The sequence below is a fragment of the Alosa sapidissima genome, chromosome 16, assembly GCF_018492685.1.
Source record: "Alosa sapidissima isolate fAloSap1 chromosome 16, fAloSap1.pri, whole genome shotgun sequence".
NCBI lineage: Eukaryota > Metazoa > Chordata > Actinopteri > Clupeiformes > Clupeidae > Alosa > Alosa sapidissima.
This window is the reverse complement of record NC_055972.1, coordinates 32993138-33009142: the sequence shown is the minus strand read 5'-3', so window position 1 is coordinate 33009142 and position 16005 is coordinate 32993138. Positions and strand designations below refer to the sequence as shown.

Sequence of the window (16005 nt, the reverse complement as noted above, 5' to 3'; positions counted from 1 at the left end):
AAAAATATAATACTCAGCGGTGTGTATTTTCTCTGTCCCCTCTTTCGCATGCAACATTCAAATTTCTGGGCAAAATATTATATTCTGAGAAAAGTGGATTTGAGGGGTACAGCTCCATAGACCTCCATTAATTCTGCACTTATTCGTGAGCGCCCTCATGTGGAACCAGAAAAGGAACTGCAACCAGTTCAGAAAGCGGAAGTTTCCCGAGAGTGGCGGTTCTTCCTTTATTAGACATTCTCTGGTCTGGCTTCAGTTCCGTGGAGCTAGAAACAGTAAGCAACAGTACGCGACAATAGCGGGCAATATGGTGGCGAAAAAGCGCCAAAATAAAGGTACAAACGAACGATCGGATAAAGTAGGTTAAAATTCGGTTTTCAGAGTATTTCAAAGGTTTACACGAAATGTAAACATGTTGCTGAAACTTAGCCTATGTAAATGCATGTGCAAATGTTGTAATTGTAGCAGAATTGTCTTGCTAACATCCTTGAAATTTAACGGAAGTGATCTCACGCAACACCTTTCTCAATGCAAGGCAAGACAATAGTCTACATCTCCTGATGTAGGCTACTAATAAAAGAGGGGAACAAAAACAAACAGAAAAATTATACTATGCATGAATACAGATTATACTATGCATGAATATAATTGTGGAAAGATTACCTTTTCCATGAACATGACATAAAATAACACTATTATCAAATAACACTTCAAACTTAGGGTGGTAAAATGGACTCCTTGTACTTTCAGAATATACATAGATATTTATGCCAAATTCGCCTTTATAGGTATAGGCCATACTAACTCCGAGTCATATAGCCTACCCTAGGCCTGTCATTAACACATAGCCTACGAAGGATTCGCGAATGGCGGCCATATTGGAATTTTCTTTACTGTCGCTTCTGGCTTCTCCAGTAGTGTGAAATCACGTCCCTCCCTGGATGCTACCAATTCCAGAGGTTAATATAGAAATACTGAAAGAAAAGAGGGAATACCCTGATGATCAGAGTTTTGCAAATTATAGTGAAATATATCTATCCTCAAAATGGTCATTGTGAAATAGGAATTTACATTCCTGAATTTAAAAAAGGACTGAAGTACAGATTGAATAATTACCTCTCAGTATAGACAATAGAAATGACTGGCATAATAACAGCTCTAAGGTGGATAGAGAGATATAACCATTAACATCTCTAATATGCTCTGATTCAATGGCTGTACTGCAGAGCTTTGAAAGTGGTGATTCAGTCAGAGAACACCTACTGATGGAAGAAATATATTGTTAAATATTAGAAGCCTAGGATTAATGGTTCAGTTTTGTTGGGTTCCAGCACATATTGGAATTAGAGGAAATGAAAAGGCAGATGGATTAGCTAAAAAGGCACTAAAAAATAAAGAAATAGAAATCAATGTTCCAATAGGGAAAGGAGAAGCAAAAACTAAAATTAAATCCGAAATAATGAAGAGATGGCAACAGGAATGGGACGCTGAACCTAAGGCTAGACACTATTACAATAATCAGAAAAACATTGGAGGAAAAAGAATGAATATGCAAAATAGAAAAGAAGAAATAGTGTACACAAGATTAAGAATGGGACACACAGGACTAAATTCAACACTTAAACTGATAGGAAAAAGTGATGGATTATGTATAGAGTGCCAAACACAGGAAGATGTGGGTCATGTTTTGTTTAGATGTGGGTGGTACAGAGAACAGAGACAAACTTGGCAGAAGGATGAGAACATAGATGATATTCTTGGGGAACAAGGAATGGAGATAGAATTAGAGCCTTATTTGCTTTCCTGAAAGACACTGAGTTAATGAAAAGAATTACATTTTTGTTTTGTTTTGATTGGTTGTTTATTTGTTGGTTTCTGTTTTGTTATTATTTATTATCTCTAGATTTATTTTACACCTTTCTGATTGAGTAGCCAAAAATTCCAATAGCATCCCTCTACACACTCCTGTACAGTAGGTGGCGGTAAACAACAATTAAACGATGTAATCTGCCAATAAATGAAAGAAGAAGAAGTGTGAAATCACAATCTGACAGAATACTGTGCTTCACGCGCAACGTTTGATAGCATGGCATTTTACGCAGGAAGACTACTCGGCAGTGTGGTAATTAACTCAAATAGCTCCTTTTGAGTCAATGAAACAGTTTTTGGTTATAGTTTATTATTTTTGCTAGCATCAGTCTAAGGGCATACAGTAACTCTTACTATTTCATACGAAGATAATGCGAGAGCAAATTAAACCTCAAGCTTCACTGTCTTGGATTTATAACGTTACGTTTGCACACGAAGCATTTAGGTTCACCGTTTGTATAACGTTAGCACGATTAGTTCCTTGGTAACGTTAGCTGGAATCTCGGTTAATGTAAAGTTGACTAACGTTAATGCCAAGCTGTGCTAGAGTTGTGTGTGACGTTTGTCGGGTTCATAGGCCTAGGACTACTGTCACCTTGACAGTATAATAGCCAACACCTGTGTCAATACATGTTCTGAATCATCAGGGCGCATTTTCCTGTGTCTTTAGGTGAAGCGTATAGCAGCCAATGAGATTCGAGCAGCATCTTCAAGAACTGGAGTTGCTCTCGGGGTCTCGAAAACTCTCATGAACAACTTTTCAACGAGTAAGTTATTAACTTCCTAAACAGTGAAATGTGACCGGTAGCCTAGCCAACTAGTTTAGCCAACAACAGTCTGCCGTACAGCTACGGAGCCCCCGAAGGGACATTGTGGGATCTCTCTCTTTTTTTTTTTGATAAGCCTCCGATCCAGAAGTAACGGTAAAGGTGCTCTAAGCGATGCCACCCGTTTTTTAGGCTAAAACATTTTATGTCACTTACTGCGAACTTCACCTAACCAACCGCTAGCTGTCTGTGTCCTGAATACATTGTTAAAAAACGCGATCTCTGTGGACTTAACTGTCCACGGTAGACTCAAAACCAGCTGTCATGATTAAGCGATTCTATGTTCACATAGAGTGTGGTAAAGACTACCGTCATTTTGTATGTGTTGATTGGGGTTTGATGCCCCACAATTTGGTGTCGCCACCTGACGTCATAAAGTGGGTGGCGGCCATGTTGGAAGTATGCAAAAGAGAACGTAATGTAAACCCTATTAAGTCAGTTTCTGGTTAAGTATAACTTCTATATTAATAATACTTTCTTTGATAAAAATAGTATGTTACCACTACCACTCGGAAATGTACACAGGCTTGTACCTTAGCCTTTTTTTAATTTTTTGTTATTTTGCTTTTTTTGTTTTTTGCTTGAAATGAGAAATGTTGATTGTTGAATGATTATGAGTCACGTCATAGCTGGTCAGCCTAAGGCAGGGTCTAAAACTCTATACGGATTTTTCCAGACGTCGATTGGGAGAAATTAATGGGAAACTTACTTCCGGAAACTAAGCGTCTCTCATAGGAGGGGCGGGACTGTTGAACTCTTATGTTCTGTTGAACTATTATCCAGCAGGAAGTAAAACAAACTAACTTTTTTCTTTGTTTATTTTGCCCTCTGTTCTACTCCATGAAGCCTGCGCTAAGTGGACACCTGCTGTTACGCAAAGTGCACCTCATTTCAAAGGCACTGCTGTCCACCATGGCGAGTTTAAAGAGATCAGCCTAGATGACTATAAAGGAAAATACCTTGTGCTTTTCTTCTACCCCCTAGATTTGTAAGTATTTTTGCTATAGTATTAGCATGTTTTTTCCCCCACACAATCTGTTGACCTCCAGAAATTCTTGCAATGGGGTCCTGGCCCCCAGATTGCAGACAGGTTGTGACATTGATTAACCCTTTAGGCACCAGAGGTTTTTTTTTTTCCGAAACGTTCGATTTTGACATCTTCATTTCAAAAGGCTATATCTTAAAAGTGATAAGAGATAGAGACTTTCTGAAATTAGAGAAATATTAAGGATGACCCAAAGTTTATGTAGAGATTAAATGTTTATATCTAATTGGCATATTATGATGTCATATGGTGGCGGCCATCTTGGATTATAGAATTTTCATGAAAAGTTGCATGTTTGAATGATAAAATGCACCACTTCTTTTCCCCCAAAATGTCCCTCACCTTCTGTATGCTATATTGGACAATACTGAATGCTCAGGTAAATAGTAAGTAGTAAACAAACTGTATAAATCATTACTAATAAATGGCAGAAACAAACCAAATGCATGTAGCGGTAGGCTGGCCTTTTGCTGTAGAGATTTTCCATTTACTACATACAGTAGGCACTCTGATTCCATGTATGGGGCACATATATATTATTCAGATGACACACAAACACAAGTAGACAAGACCTGTTTAGTTCAAAAGCTCACTTGCCACGGCAAGGCACAGATCAGGAGTGAGATGACGAGACAAGACAAGAGACAATGTTAGTATTTGTTTTCTTTTTGTTGTTTTTGTTGATGTTTTTTTTGTTGTTTTTTTTTTTTAGCTGACAGACACACACATCACAAGGACATGAACTCACAAAAAAGAATACATGTCCTAAATGGTCAGGGAAATAGATAATCAACAGTGTAAATCATTACTAATAAATGGCTGACAATTTTTTTTTTTTTTTATGTAGCAGGCCTTTTGCTGTAGAGATAATGACTATCCATATCCATATCCTATCCATACAGGGCCGGCATTCCCATCATCTTGTGATAGACTATACATGGCCTAATGGCTCTCCTGCCCCGTGTCACCACCTCTGCTCCTGTTGCGAGCAGCATGGCCAGATCTGCCTCGCGCTCGCGTCGAGTGGAGAGAATTTGCGCAGCTCGGACTAGGCCTACTGTCATTCTCATTGCGACTCCCTACACTGCCTCTACGTTCCCCCCCTAACTGTCCTATGAACACTTCGACCTCGTCTAACATACCCAGTGGCATTAGATAAAGGCTCCACCACGTTACTGTCGCCGCGATTGCGGAGAGGCACACGTTCAGAAACAGAAGCTAGCGCTATGGATATTAGGCTACCTCCAGCCTCGTTCGCCACACCACTAACACCCTGCTAACTTCCCGATGAACACTCCGAACCCGTGAAACATTATTCCCACCAGTGACATTGGGCAAACGATTCAACGTTTGTGCTTGGTGTAAGCTAAACTATGGAGTAAACTCTCACTTTGTCCAGCTGCATCATTGCAAGGCAGGGACGCATCTGAAGCCTCACTAAACGAATCACCGTCATTTTCTGAAGGCAGATATTCCCCTTCAGAATCAGGGTCCGCGAATAGAAGACCCAACACTCCATTTCAGGTAAACTTTTTTGATGTCATTACACGATAATCTAATGCAAATACTCGCTGACGTTGACAATATCGCTTTGACAAAGTGGCTCACACGCACACTAGCTCCAGTATTTCACGCACTGATTCAATGCGCCTGTAGCTAGAAAGTTTTGTTTAAAGCATGTCGTTTTTTCGACTCGGGGATGACGTATGACATGTCTGCCATCTAGTGGAGTGGAGGTCGAACGAAATATGACACCCTATTTCACTAAATCGGCCGTTTTATTCAGTACCGCATCTTGTCGAGTAAACTTGACCATGGCGCCTAGAGGGTTAACAGTTACTAACCACATGTGCCATCAGAACAAGAGGACCCCCTTGAACAACTGCTTCTTGCAAATTACTGACAGGACTTTCAAACACTTTGCACATGCATACATAACACTCAGTCACTTTAGAATTCAGTTCTATTTTCATACTTGAACGTTCATATTTTGTACTGATTTATAATTGCACTCTGTGCATGTTAAATGTTCTATACTAAATAAAACTGACTTGACAGTTTAATGGATGTTGATAGATAGTTTAATGGATGTTGATAGAAAGTTCAATTTATGTTGATAATTCAATGTATGTTGATAGGTAGATAGTTTAATGGATGTTGATCGGTAGATAGTTTAATGGATGTTGATAGACAGATAGTTTAATGGATGTTGATAGATAGTTTAATGGATGGATGAATGGTTTGAAGTAGATGGATGGATAGAAAGGTGGATAGTAGGTAGCCTGGCTCCGCCCTCCTACGCACTTCCGCTTAATTTTAATTTCCGTTCAGTACTTCGTCTGGGATTTCGGTATATTCATGGGTTTTTTCAGGCCAAATTTTACCTGTCCAATCAGCGAACAGAGGGGGTGGCTGAGAACGATGACGTTGAGGTTGTGCGCTAGTTTGAGCATGACATATGTCACGACCAAGCGTTAGCGATTGGTTATGGCAGATCCAGAGTGGTTCTGGGCAGATCCAATAGTTTTAAACTTCAACAAAGTAATCGCCTTCAAGGAAGTTAACGCTTGGCAATGGAAAGAGGCCGGACTCTCTGTACATTATGAAATGTACGAGAGTGGTAGGACTAGGCTAGATAGTAGGTGCCTTGTATCAATATTAGCCTACTAGTTGAATGGAGAGAGAGAGACAAAGAGGGGGCATAGAAGTTGAGCAGTTGGAACAGGTGCATCTAAAGGTTTCTATGCAGTGCAGTTATATATACTATGCAGTTTCAGGTATTTTTGGCGACTCTAGAGCTCCCCGTAGAGTCCCGATGTATTTATGTTTTACTTTGCCATTGTAAGTGGCCTACTTCTCAATGGAAATGCTTTTGTTGTGGAGGCAAAGGACTTAAACTATCTCCAAGGAGCTATATCTACTGACATGGTAATGTTTTTACGATTCTCGCAAGATGTCTTCGGGTCGGCAATTCTTGAAGTTGCATTCAGGGCTCCAGACTGCGACCAAATGGTCGCATTTTGCGACCAAAATTTGAAAGTGTGCGACTGAATTTTACAACTAGTCTTACATGTGCGACCAGTAAATTTGAGCCTTTATTTACACGTTAAACGTGGAAGGGACGCATGAATGAATCCGGAATCTGTGGCAGGCCAATGAGTGTGAGAAGGATAGGGAATGGCCACTGTAAGTGGCTAATGTGTGTAGGGGGAAGGTCCTAGAGACAATAGAGTGCACGTAAACGTCTGTAGGAAGGAGACAGATATCACAACCTGCTACGTGCATCTGAACAATGAGCAAGCGAACTATTGACTCGTTCTTCCAACCTGTGGCTAGTGTGCTAGTGCCAGAGTCTAGCAGGGGTGGCCAAACTACGGCCCGCCATGCACTTTAATCCGGTCTGCCGAGCATTTATTAGGTTATCACAGATCTGGCCTGCCACGCACATTAATCTGGCCTGCGGCATATTAGGTTATCATAGGCTGCTCGCTATTTTTTTTCCCAGCGATAGACGACGTTGTGGTTAACTTTACTGAAAACTGCTTTACACTCTTCTTAGAGAACGTTTACAATGTCCATGTCAAACGGGATGTTACATAGAGATGATATTTTTTGTAATCTCCATTGCAGCAGATCTCATTTACGTTATGCAATTCCATTTAATTGGGAACACGTTTGAGCGCACACAAGAGCGAGAGAGAGAGCGCGGCAGGTTCCAGCTGGCTTGTGATTATTGATATCTCCTTTTATTAAGAAACGTTTAAAAGGAAATCGCGAAGGCAACAGTAGTTCCCACTACTGACCATTTATAAACTGAGAGGGCACAGCACTAGCCATAGGCTATATTTAAGTGGAGCTAGCAAAAGAGTCTTAAAGTGGCAGTGCACAATTTCTACATAAATTAAACAGCATCAAATTAACAGTATTTCTTAAGAAATTAATTTTGCTACAACAAAATTGCTTTGTCATTATTATCATTTAAATGATACAAAACTTTGTTGGCCCTTGAGCCAAAAAGTTTGGCCACCCCTGGTCTACAGTGTCGCAGTCGGATGATGATTCACAGTCAGAGGTTTGTGTGGTGAAAAAGGCCCAAACCCACCATTTTCGGGAAGACTGGCTGCGAGAATTCAGCTGGTTGAGGTACTATAAGGAGACAAACTCCATGAACTGCGAATGTTGCAGTCGCTACCCCAGAACTGAGGGGAACACAAAGTTTGCCGACAATGCAGGCACTTTGCAGTTTAAACACAATACACTAGTTAAACACAATCTTAGCCTCAAGCAGAGAGTATGCTGTGATAAGTTAAAGTGCACAATAAAATGTGACACTGAATTTGAAACGGCACATTGTAATTTCTGTAGCTATAGTAGTAGTAGCTTCTGTAGTATGTCAGAGTGAAAACCAAGCCACAATGGTCGAGAAAATTGTCTGTAGACTTGCGAGACGCTTCTCTCATCCTCAAAGAAACTCTGGATATCATTTATAGTGACCATTGGGTCCTTGGTTACCTGTCTGACCAAGGCCATCCGTCTCGGATTACTCAGTTTGGCTGAGCGGCCAGATCTAGGAAGACTGTTGGTTGTTCCAAACTTTTGGCATAATAGCAGCCCTATTAGCAGCAATGTGTATATATATATATATATATATATATATATATATATATATATATATATATATATATATATATATATATATATAATTTTTTTTTTTTTTTTTTTTTGACGACGTAGGCTAGTTAAGGCGGCAGGCGTGTGTTGCTAAGGTGGCCGCCTTAACTGCAAAGTGCTGCGGGAAACCCTGGAGTGCAACCCAAAGCGCTCCACATATGACATTGTCATTGACACATAACAAAAGTCAAAAGATGCCGGACGGAGCGCCGTTGTCGCCAGCGTACCCGTGACGCCAAGACATACTTACATACAAGACAGACAACAAACTAATAAATAAAAAGTAAAGAAGAAAATAAAATGAAAAAGAAAAATCATGTTAAATTAGTCCAATTTCCAACCGGCTGAAAATGTCCAAGGGCAATGATGACCCACGTGAAACTGCGCACAGCTGTGTGTTCACAACCGATGCAATGGCAACAAAGTTCTTTAATGTTACAACTGACCAACCCGGAGATTTCACTGGCAGTCTGGAGGGCACTGGAAGAACAGAACAGTCTGAAATCATGATGGGAGATCTTCTTGCTGATCAGCAGCTCGGTGGCTTCAGACAGTAACAGTTTGTTGCGTCATGGCTCCCGACGTCGCCATCAGAGCTCCCCACTTCAGCACTCAATCCAGACTCCAGGCACCCAACGTCAGATGCTAGTATGGCAGCTTGCAGGTCAGCCGCAGCTCGGTGGTTGTGGCAGCTGCAAATCTCTCGCAGTCTCAGCAATCTCTCGATGGATGAGAGACGGCCAGTCAAGGCAAGCTTATCAGCCCAATGGAGTAGCAGCTAATGTTAATGTTAGTTAACATTAACGTTGGGTATCAGCAGACTTGTAATCAGAAAAAAGGACTAAGAATAACTCAAAAACTATGGAAATAACGTAAATAAAGTGGCAAGAAACCAAGTACAATGTTTTCAGCGATGTGAGAATCGCTGTAAAACATTGCTATTGCATTATTATTGTGGACCTGTCATGAACTATGAAGCTTGTGGGACATTAGCAACAGTAACCAGGGGGCTGGGCCAACTGCTCTGGGGTGCGTTTCCCAAAAGCATAGTTGCTAACCAACAGGTCAACCTGTTGGTTAGCAACTATGCTTTTGGGAAACGCACCCCTTAAGAAAGGCCTGAAAAAGTCTGTCTGTTTGTCTGCTTGTTTTGGTGACACCTTGTGGCTGATTTTTAACTTAACAAAAATGTATTTGTGCTTGTTATTTACTATTCTTGACTTCTTTTTTATAGCACATTTGTTTGCCCAACTGAGATAATCTCCTTCAGTGACAAGGCCAATGAGTTCCATGACATCAACTGTGAGGTTGTTGGTGTATCTGTGGATTCCCATTTCACTCACCTAGCTTGGATCAATACTCCAAGAAAGGTACAGTCATTGCTTTAGGTGCTCAACCTTGTTTATGGCTAAACATTTAGTAGATGGATCATTCCGAGTTATCATCCATATTATCATTCTGTATTATGTTCAGGGTCAGTGTTTTTAAAAATCTAGCAGTGCAGTAGCAGTGCTTTGCCTCACTGAGTATATAGTTCCAAGTATGTATGCTTAGAAAATCGCTGTGTCATTTTGCACTGGCTTTTGTACACATTGTAATTATACTATTCACAACATGTAAATAGGAAAAGTGTCACTTTTACGAGCTATAGGCTTGGTTCCAACCACTGCAATGAGCTATGCTAACGGTGGGTGCGTCAGAGTGAGTTACTGTACACAGAGACAACAAGAATATGTATCATCTTATATAACTCTGGGGGAGTTTGCAAATAAGCTAATTTCTCAAAATGTTGGCATGTTCCTTTAAGCATAATAGCATACAGTGGGCGTTGCTTTCAAATGGCCACTTCAGTCGCACATTACGCGGCGTGAAGCTGCGTGAAGCTTTAGTACCACTTTCAGCCACTGTGCGTCAGTCTGCCACTGTACATCGCTCTGTCAGCCTGCCTGCCGCCCCTTCTGAAAAAGCAGGAGGCTACCATTAAACATAATTATTGCCGAGAGGAATCCCAGCCTACGAATTAATAACAAAATGCATGCATAATTAAACATTACCTCGATTTAGGCTACTTGGGTATGGCTTAAGGCTTGACTACACGGTGGTAACGAAAATCGAAATCTGCTTTTGATAGCCTACCGGTGCCGCTCCACAAAACAAAAAAATATCTTAATTTGCTGTTTACATTATTGTCAGTGTTGGGGGTAACGCAACTCAAACGCAAATCAAAACAGTGTCTTGTGTGGTAATTTAGCCAGTAGAGAAATAACTGTTCAGAATGAATCTGTAGCCTTGGGTAGGCTTCTGCAGAAATCATGTTGTTGGCGATTTAATACTATCTGGCGACGTTTTTAACAGGCTACACAATAGAGGCTTAGACAACTATGACCCACGTTTTGGTTTCGTAAATTAATTTGCCCTACTTCTTGACTGCAATGTAGTCAATTGACTGCTTGACATGTCATTTTTATTTTTCTGTACAATAAACAAATACATCTGCTTTATGCCGCAGAATTACATCATATTTGGCTGACTTCTGCAGACGCGCAAAAAAACACTGCCACTTCCCTCCCCATATTCCACTGATCACACATCAGACATCAGGGGTGCGTTTCCCAAAAGCTAACTACGCTTAACGCAGATTCGAACTCTTGGACAGGGGACTGATAACTGCTGCATAACGGCGGCTGTCATCAGCCGGCCTTAACGCACTGCGCCACAGAATTGACGGCGTGGGTGAATAGGGGATAAATAACAATAGAGTACACAACTGTTTCAACAGCACATTTAAATGACGTGTTAAACGTTAATTCAAAGCAATGGTTAATTTACAAGGTCAGCCTATATGAACTAGGGATGCACGATATATCGGCGGCCGATATATATTATTGTGAATTTTTTTTTTTTTTTTTTTTTTTTTTTTTTTAAAGTCCTAAGGTAGGCCTACATAAGGTCCGTCTGGCTACACTGAGCTACTTGAGCTTGGTTGGCTATACTTTTTCCTATATAAGGTCAGCGGTGTGAATGTATTTCACCACTCTAACAAAATCTGTGGATATGCGTTCATTTGCGAATCTGCATCTCAAAATCCTCTCGTGAATGATCCGCCATTTAACCTTACCAGAGCGGAGCTTAGCCCTATCTAGAGCCGTCTTGTGCTGGTGTGTTTGCACTTTACCGCGCTGGTCGGGGAAACAAATAAACAAACTCATTAGTGGGACGAGTACATACGTAGGCCTAGTTCTAAGTTGTGTTTTAGTATTATATTTGCATTACTTTAGCTTGGGTTTTGTATTATTACCTAGAAATATGCTAACCTTGCGTGCTTCAGTTCCAGACAGGTCATCATAATAAGTTATTAAAACCTTTGGGGCTAACCCCTTTCATTTCTGCTGCAGCAGGTTGTGCGCAACAGAGTAGACGGACATAAGATACAGTCTGAGGAGTTGCAGCTTTATTCAGTTACCCGCATTTGAAACTAAACCCAAGTTTCCCTCACAAACTCTGATTTGGTCGCTATACTGTAGCTTATTCCAAGCTGAGCCGTTTATGAGCGTTTAGTCCTAAATGAAAACGATTCAAACTCTCTAGCCACTCACTCGCAATTCACTGACGTCAGGTTCACTTAAAGGAGCCACACATACTGTAGGGCTAGGCTACTGTTATGTTGTTGACTGCCGTACTATTGAGGGCTATTATGAGTTCTGTCCATCATTTGGTGGTAGGTAAAATTACTACAATAAAATTATGCTTATTAAATGCAAATCACTTTTCACAATTTTTTTTCAAGAGTAATATTATCAGTTATCGTATCGGTATCGGCCACAACAAACCAATAAATATCGGTTATCGTTATTGGCCCTAAAATTCCATATCGGTGCATCTCTAATATGAACCAATGAATTAAAGGAATTATCCGGAGTAAAATGCACTTTGGATCAATTTACGGATGATTGGGAGTACATACGTTGAGTCCGTACTTTCCCCTAAAGATGCTAGCTGCAGCAGCAACATTTCCGGAAAGGTACTGGTTTGATGAAATTCATTCTGGACTCTATCCGACCACATAAAGACCTCAGGATACTTCGGTTTGGCTTTAGGGACCCTCTACTCACTACCACGTAAGTGTAATGTTGTTTGGAACTGTAGAAGAGGTATAAAAATAGCGTTTTGTAGCGGCGAAATGACATGCCCTGGTCACTAACAGGCTAACGAGTTTTGACTAAAAACGGTAAAATCGAACTTTCTCAAAACACATCCGAATGACATGATTTTGATGTCAACTCAAGGTATGTACTCCCAATCATCCGTAAATTCATCTAAAGTGCATTTTACTCCGGATAATTCCTTTAACTTGATCACCCTGTGAAAACAGATTTCACGGATTAAACTAAGGTAGTCCATCATTAAGTCTCTGTTACTGTATGTGCAGGTGTGCCCGTCACGTGCTACTAAACATCATTAACCACCTTAGTCCAGACTACTGAAGTTTGGAAACTATCATGGTCCAAACTTACAAGTACTATGTAAGTACGACAGTTTTGGGAAACAGTCGTAACTTACATGTTGGTTAGTTGAACGATGCATCGTACCACGTTAGTAAAAATCTAACCTCCGTAGTTGTATGGGAAACGCACCCGTTTATTTTATTTTATGAAGCCTATAGGCTACAGTAGATCACCTGCCACATTCTCACTTGCAATAGAAAGATGCAATAGCCATTGGTCAAGTATTGAGTATAAACCAATTAAAATAGTAGCCTATACAAAAAGTACTTCATACTATCATAAAAATTCGTTAAAACGAATAGCAATTTGCAATTTGACAAAACACTGGATTAAATATCGTAGGCACAGGAGAAAACTTGTACATTCATTGGCCCGTGGGAAGATCACATGCCAGTTGCCTCTCCTTTCAGTGCTATGACTCTGTTGATGACTTTGTCCAGGCCTCAGGCCCCTCCTCCTCCTGGACAATAGGCCAGAGGTGGAAAGGTGAGTTGTTGGGGGCAGGGCCGGATTAACAATTCATAGAAACACACACACACACACACACACAATGACACAGAGCATTTCCAATTCAAAAGGGAAAGCACTGCTCATTGCAAAATGCAGAATGCAGAACCTTTAAAGGTAAACAGGCCTATAACTTGACTAAAACCGTACAAAACTGGAGGTACACCTGTTATCTGAGCAGTCTGTATGTCCTCATTTTGCGAATGTGAGGACGATATGAGCCTGTTGCATTTCGATGTCAGAGTCACGCATAATGTTTGAAATTATGAAAAATGTCCCTCTTCTACTGCACTTTTTACCCCCCCCCCCCCATTTCTTACATCCAGTAACTATATGCATGTGACAATAAACTTCCTTGTATCCTTGAAAACCACTGGCTCGTAATCCCAATAATTTAACACACGACAGTTGGATACTTCATCATGTTCCCATGCCTACATTTTGGTGAGTAGCATAGAGATCGTTAAAACAATAAAGTATGGCTCTTTGTTTGGGACATCGAAAACGTATATTTTTTTTTTAATAGGGTAGACTACCGTCGGAGATGCTGACTTGCAAAGGCCTTGGGATAACACGTTATCTCCACTATCATCAGTCAATGCCCCCTTGATCAAAGTGGGGAATGAAAGAAAAAGTTTGAGAACCACTGGCTTAACAAGTTACCTGCAGTCCAGAACACACAGAATATTGCAACAGAAAGTTGCCTTTATAATCAACTACTATTTGTTCCAACAGCATTCAAACAAAGCCTTTATAATATTGAAAAAAAAAATATTCCATAAGAAGTAAGAGTAAGAATAAAATACTGTTACGGTAGTAACTGTACCACATTATCCCAAGCTTCAAAGAGCTCCCCACGTCTGTGACAGGCAGATGTGACACCGCTAAATTCTCAGCTTGTTTATACCCCACACTGAACGCTAGGCCCATCACTGTGGGGTGCAGTAGCCTACTCTCTGGGATTTAAGTCAAGCAATATAACCATACAAATGTTTCAAAATGAGTAATTTCGGCTTTGTCTGAACTGGCCATTGTAGGCTATGTAAAAAAATAAACAAGTAGGCCTATCCCCTATTCAATGATATCGGCAAATGTTTGTTTTCCAAAGTAAGAATTTCACTTCACCATGCACCTTCGACAATGAATAGCCCATTACACTTATGTTACTGTGAAACGTAGGCCTTAACTGGTATCATTACAAACATTATTCTGTGTCCTAAAAACTGGCATTTTATGGCATTGTGTCATGTAAGGTCGTTGCAAAATCTAGAGAAATGTGTGAGGTGGTCAGCGGGGGACAATTGAGACACACATTGGATTGTGTTATTACTTGAACATTCCACACTATCCACAGCTGTGGTATCGGGGGCAGGAGGATTACTGTTAGCGCACGCTTTATATAAAATTCTTTAACAGAAGGCCTGCCTCGAATGCAGGCTTTCCCAAAATAAAGGCCTGTGGTTTGCGCAGCCTACAGTAAGTAGGTTAAATAACAGACCCGCCACAATGTGCGGTATGATGATTTTTTACGAGCAAGATGTTTTTGGTGCCCTACGCGCACTGCATGTTCTTAAATAACAATGATCATCAGTAGCCTAATATTCGACCATTATTTTGTGTAAATGGCCTATGCATTGGGTTAGACACCAGGGGCCATATTCACAAAACCTTCTATCTTATCACTAGGAGTAGGCTACTCCTAAATAGCAATAAAATATTTTAGCTAGGAGTTTCTCTTGTTAAGTTATTCACAAAGCCTTTCAGACCTACTCTTAGTAAGGAAATATGACCACTCCTGAACAGATTCTGGAGCGGAGCGCTCTAGAATCTTTGACTAAGAGTGAGTGAGTCTTCGTTGCTATGGATGACATTATTACTCATGCACGAGCTTGACTGAAGTGACCACCTTGATTGGCTGATGATTGTAATGCAGGAATGATTCCAAACACCTCCCTTACGATGATGAGTGGCAGGTGGCAGGTCTGAGAATGCGTGCGCAACACAAGGACAGAAGATGATGAATAACTGAATAAAAAGGCCTAGCCTAAATTAATCAAGAGTAAGGCAAAACAAATAGCCTAGTAGCCTAATGAAACATACTGATGTAGTATCTTTGTAACATTATTAAATTAATCTGTTACTATGCCTATGCCTATGTTTGCAAAAGAGAACATTTTAATTTGATTCACAATAATGTTACATTTAATTTACATGTTGACAATGAGTAGCCTAGTTTTGGTTGTTGTTGGTGGCGTTATTGCATGTTAGTTATGCCTACAATGCAAAATTGCTTCTTCACGATTGGAAGCTTCTGTAGCCGCATAGGATTTCAAAACATGGCGAAATGCCACAAAACCGGTTTGTGAATAGGTCTGTGAGTTAGGAGTCCTCTCGACTTCTTTTAAGCTGTCACAGAGGTGGGGAAGGTGTGATTTGTTGGGGGCAGGGCCGGGTTAACTGGGCACAAATGTCTGATGGCCCCCCCTGCCCCCCAGCCAACGTGAAATGGGCGGTCAGTTAATAGGCCTAATATCGTGAAGATTTTTCTTGCCATCTAAGGCACGAGCGTATCTGTGAGGCC

General features: G+C 40.6%; 1 protein-coding gene across 1 annotated transcript in view; it reads left to right on the top strand.

Moving 5' to 3' along the window:
- The first annotated feature begins 1982 nt into the window (after positions 1 to 1982).
- prdx3 (peroxiredoxin 3) overlaps positions 1983 to 16005 on the top strand; it is a 44886-nt gene continuing 30863 nt past the window's right edge. The window contains exons 1-4 of the mRNA XM_042066089.1: positions 1983 to 2122; positions 2540 to 2636; positions 3543 to 3684; positions 9647 to 9782. Coding sequence (XP_041922023.1) covers positions 2087 to 2122; positions 2540 to 2636; positions 3543 to 3684; positions 9647 to 9782 — 411 coding nt within the window. The 5' untranslated portion in view covers positions 1983 to 2086. The remainder of the gene's footprint in view (positions 2123 to 2539; positions 2637 to 3542; positions 3685 to 9646; positions 9783 to 16005) is intronic.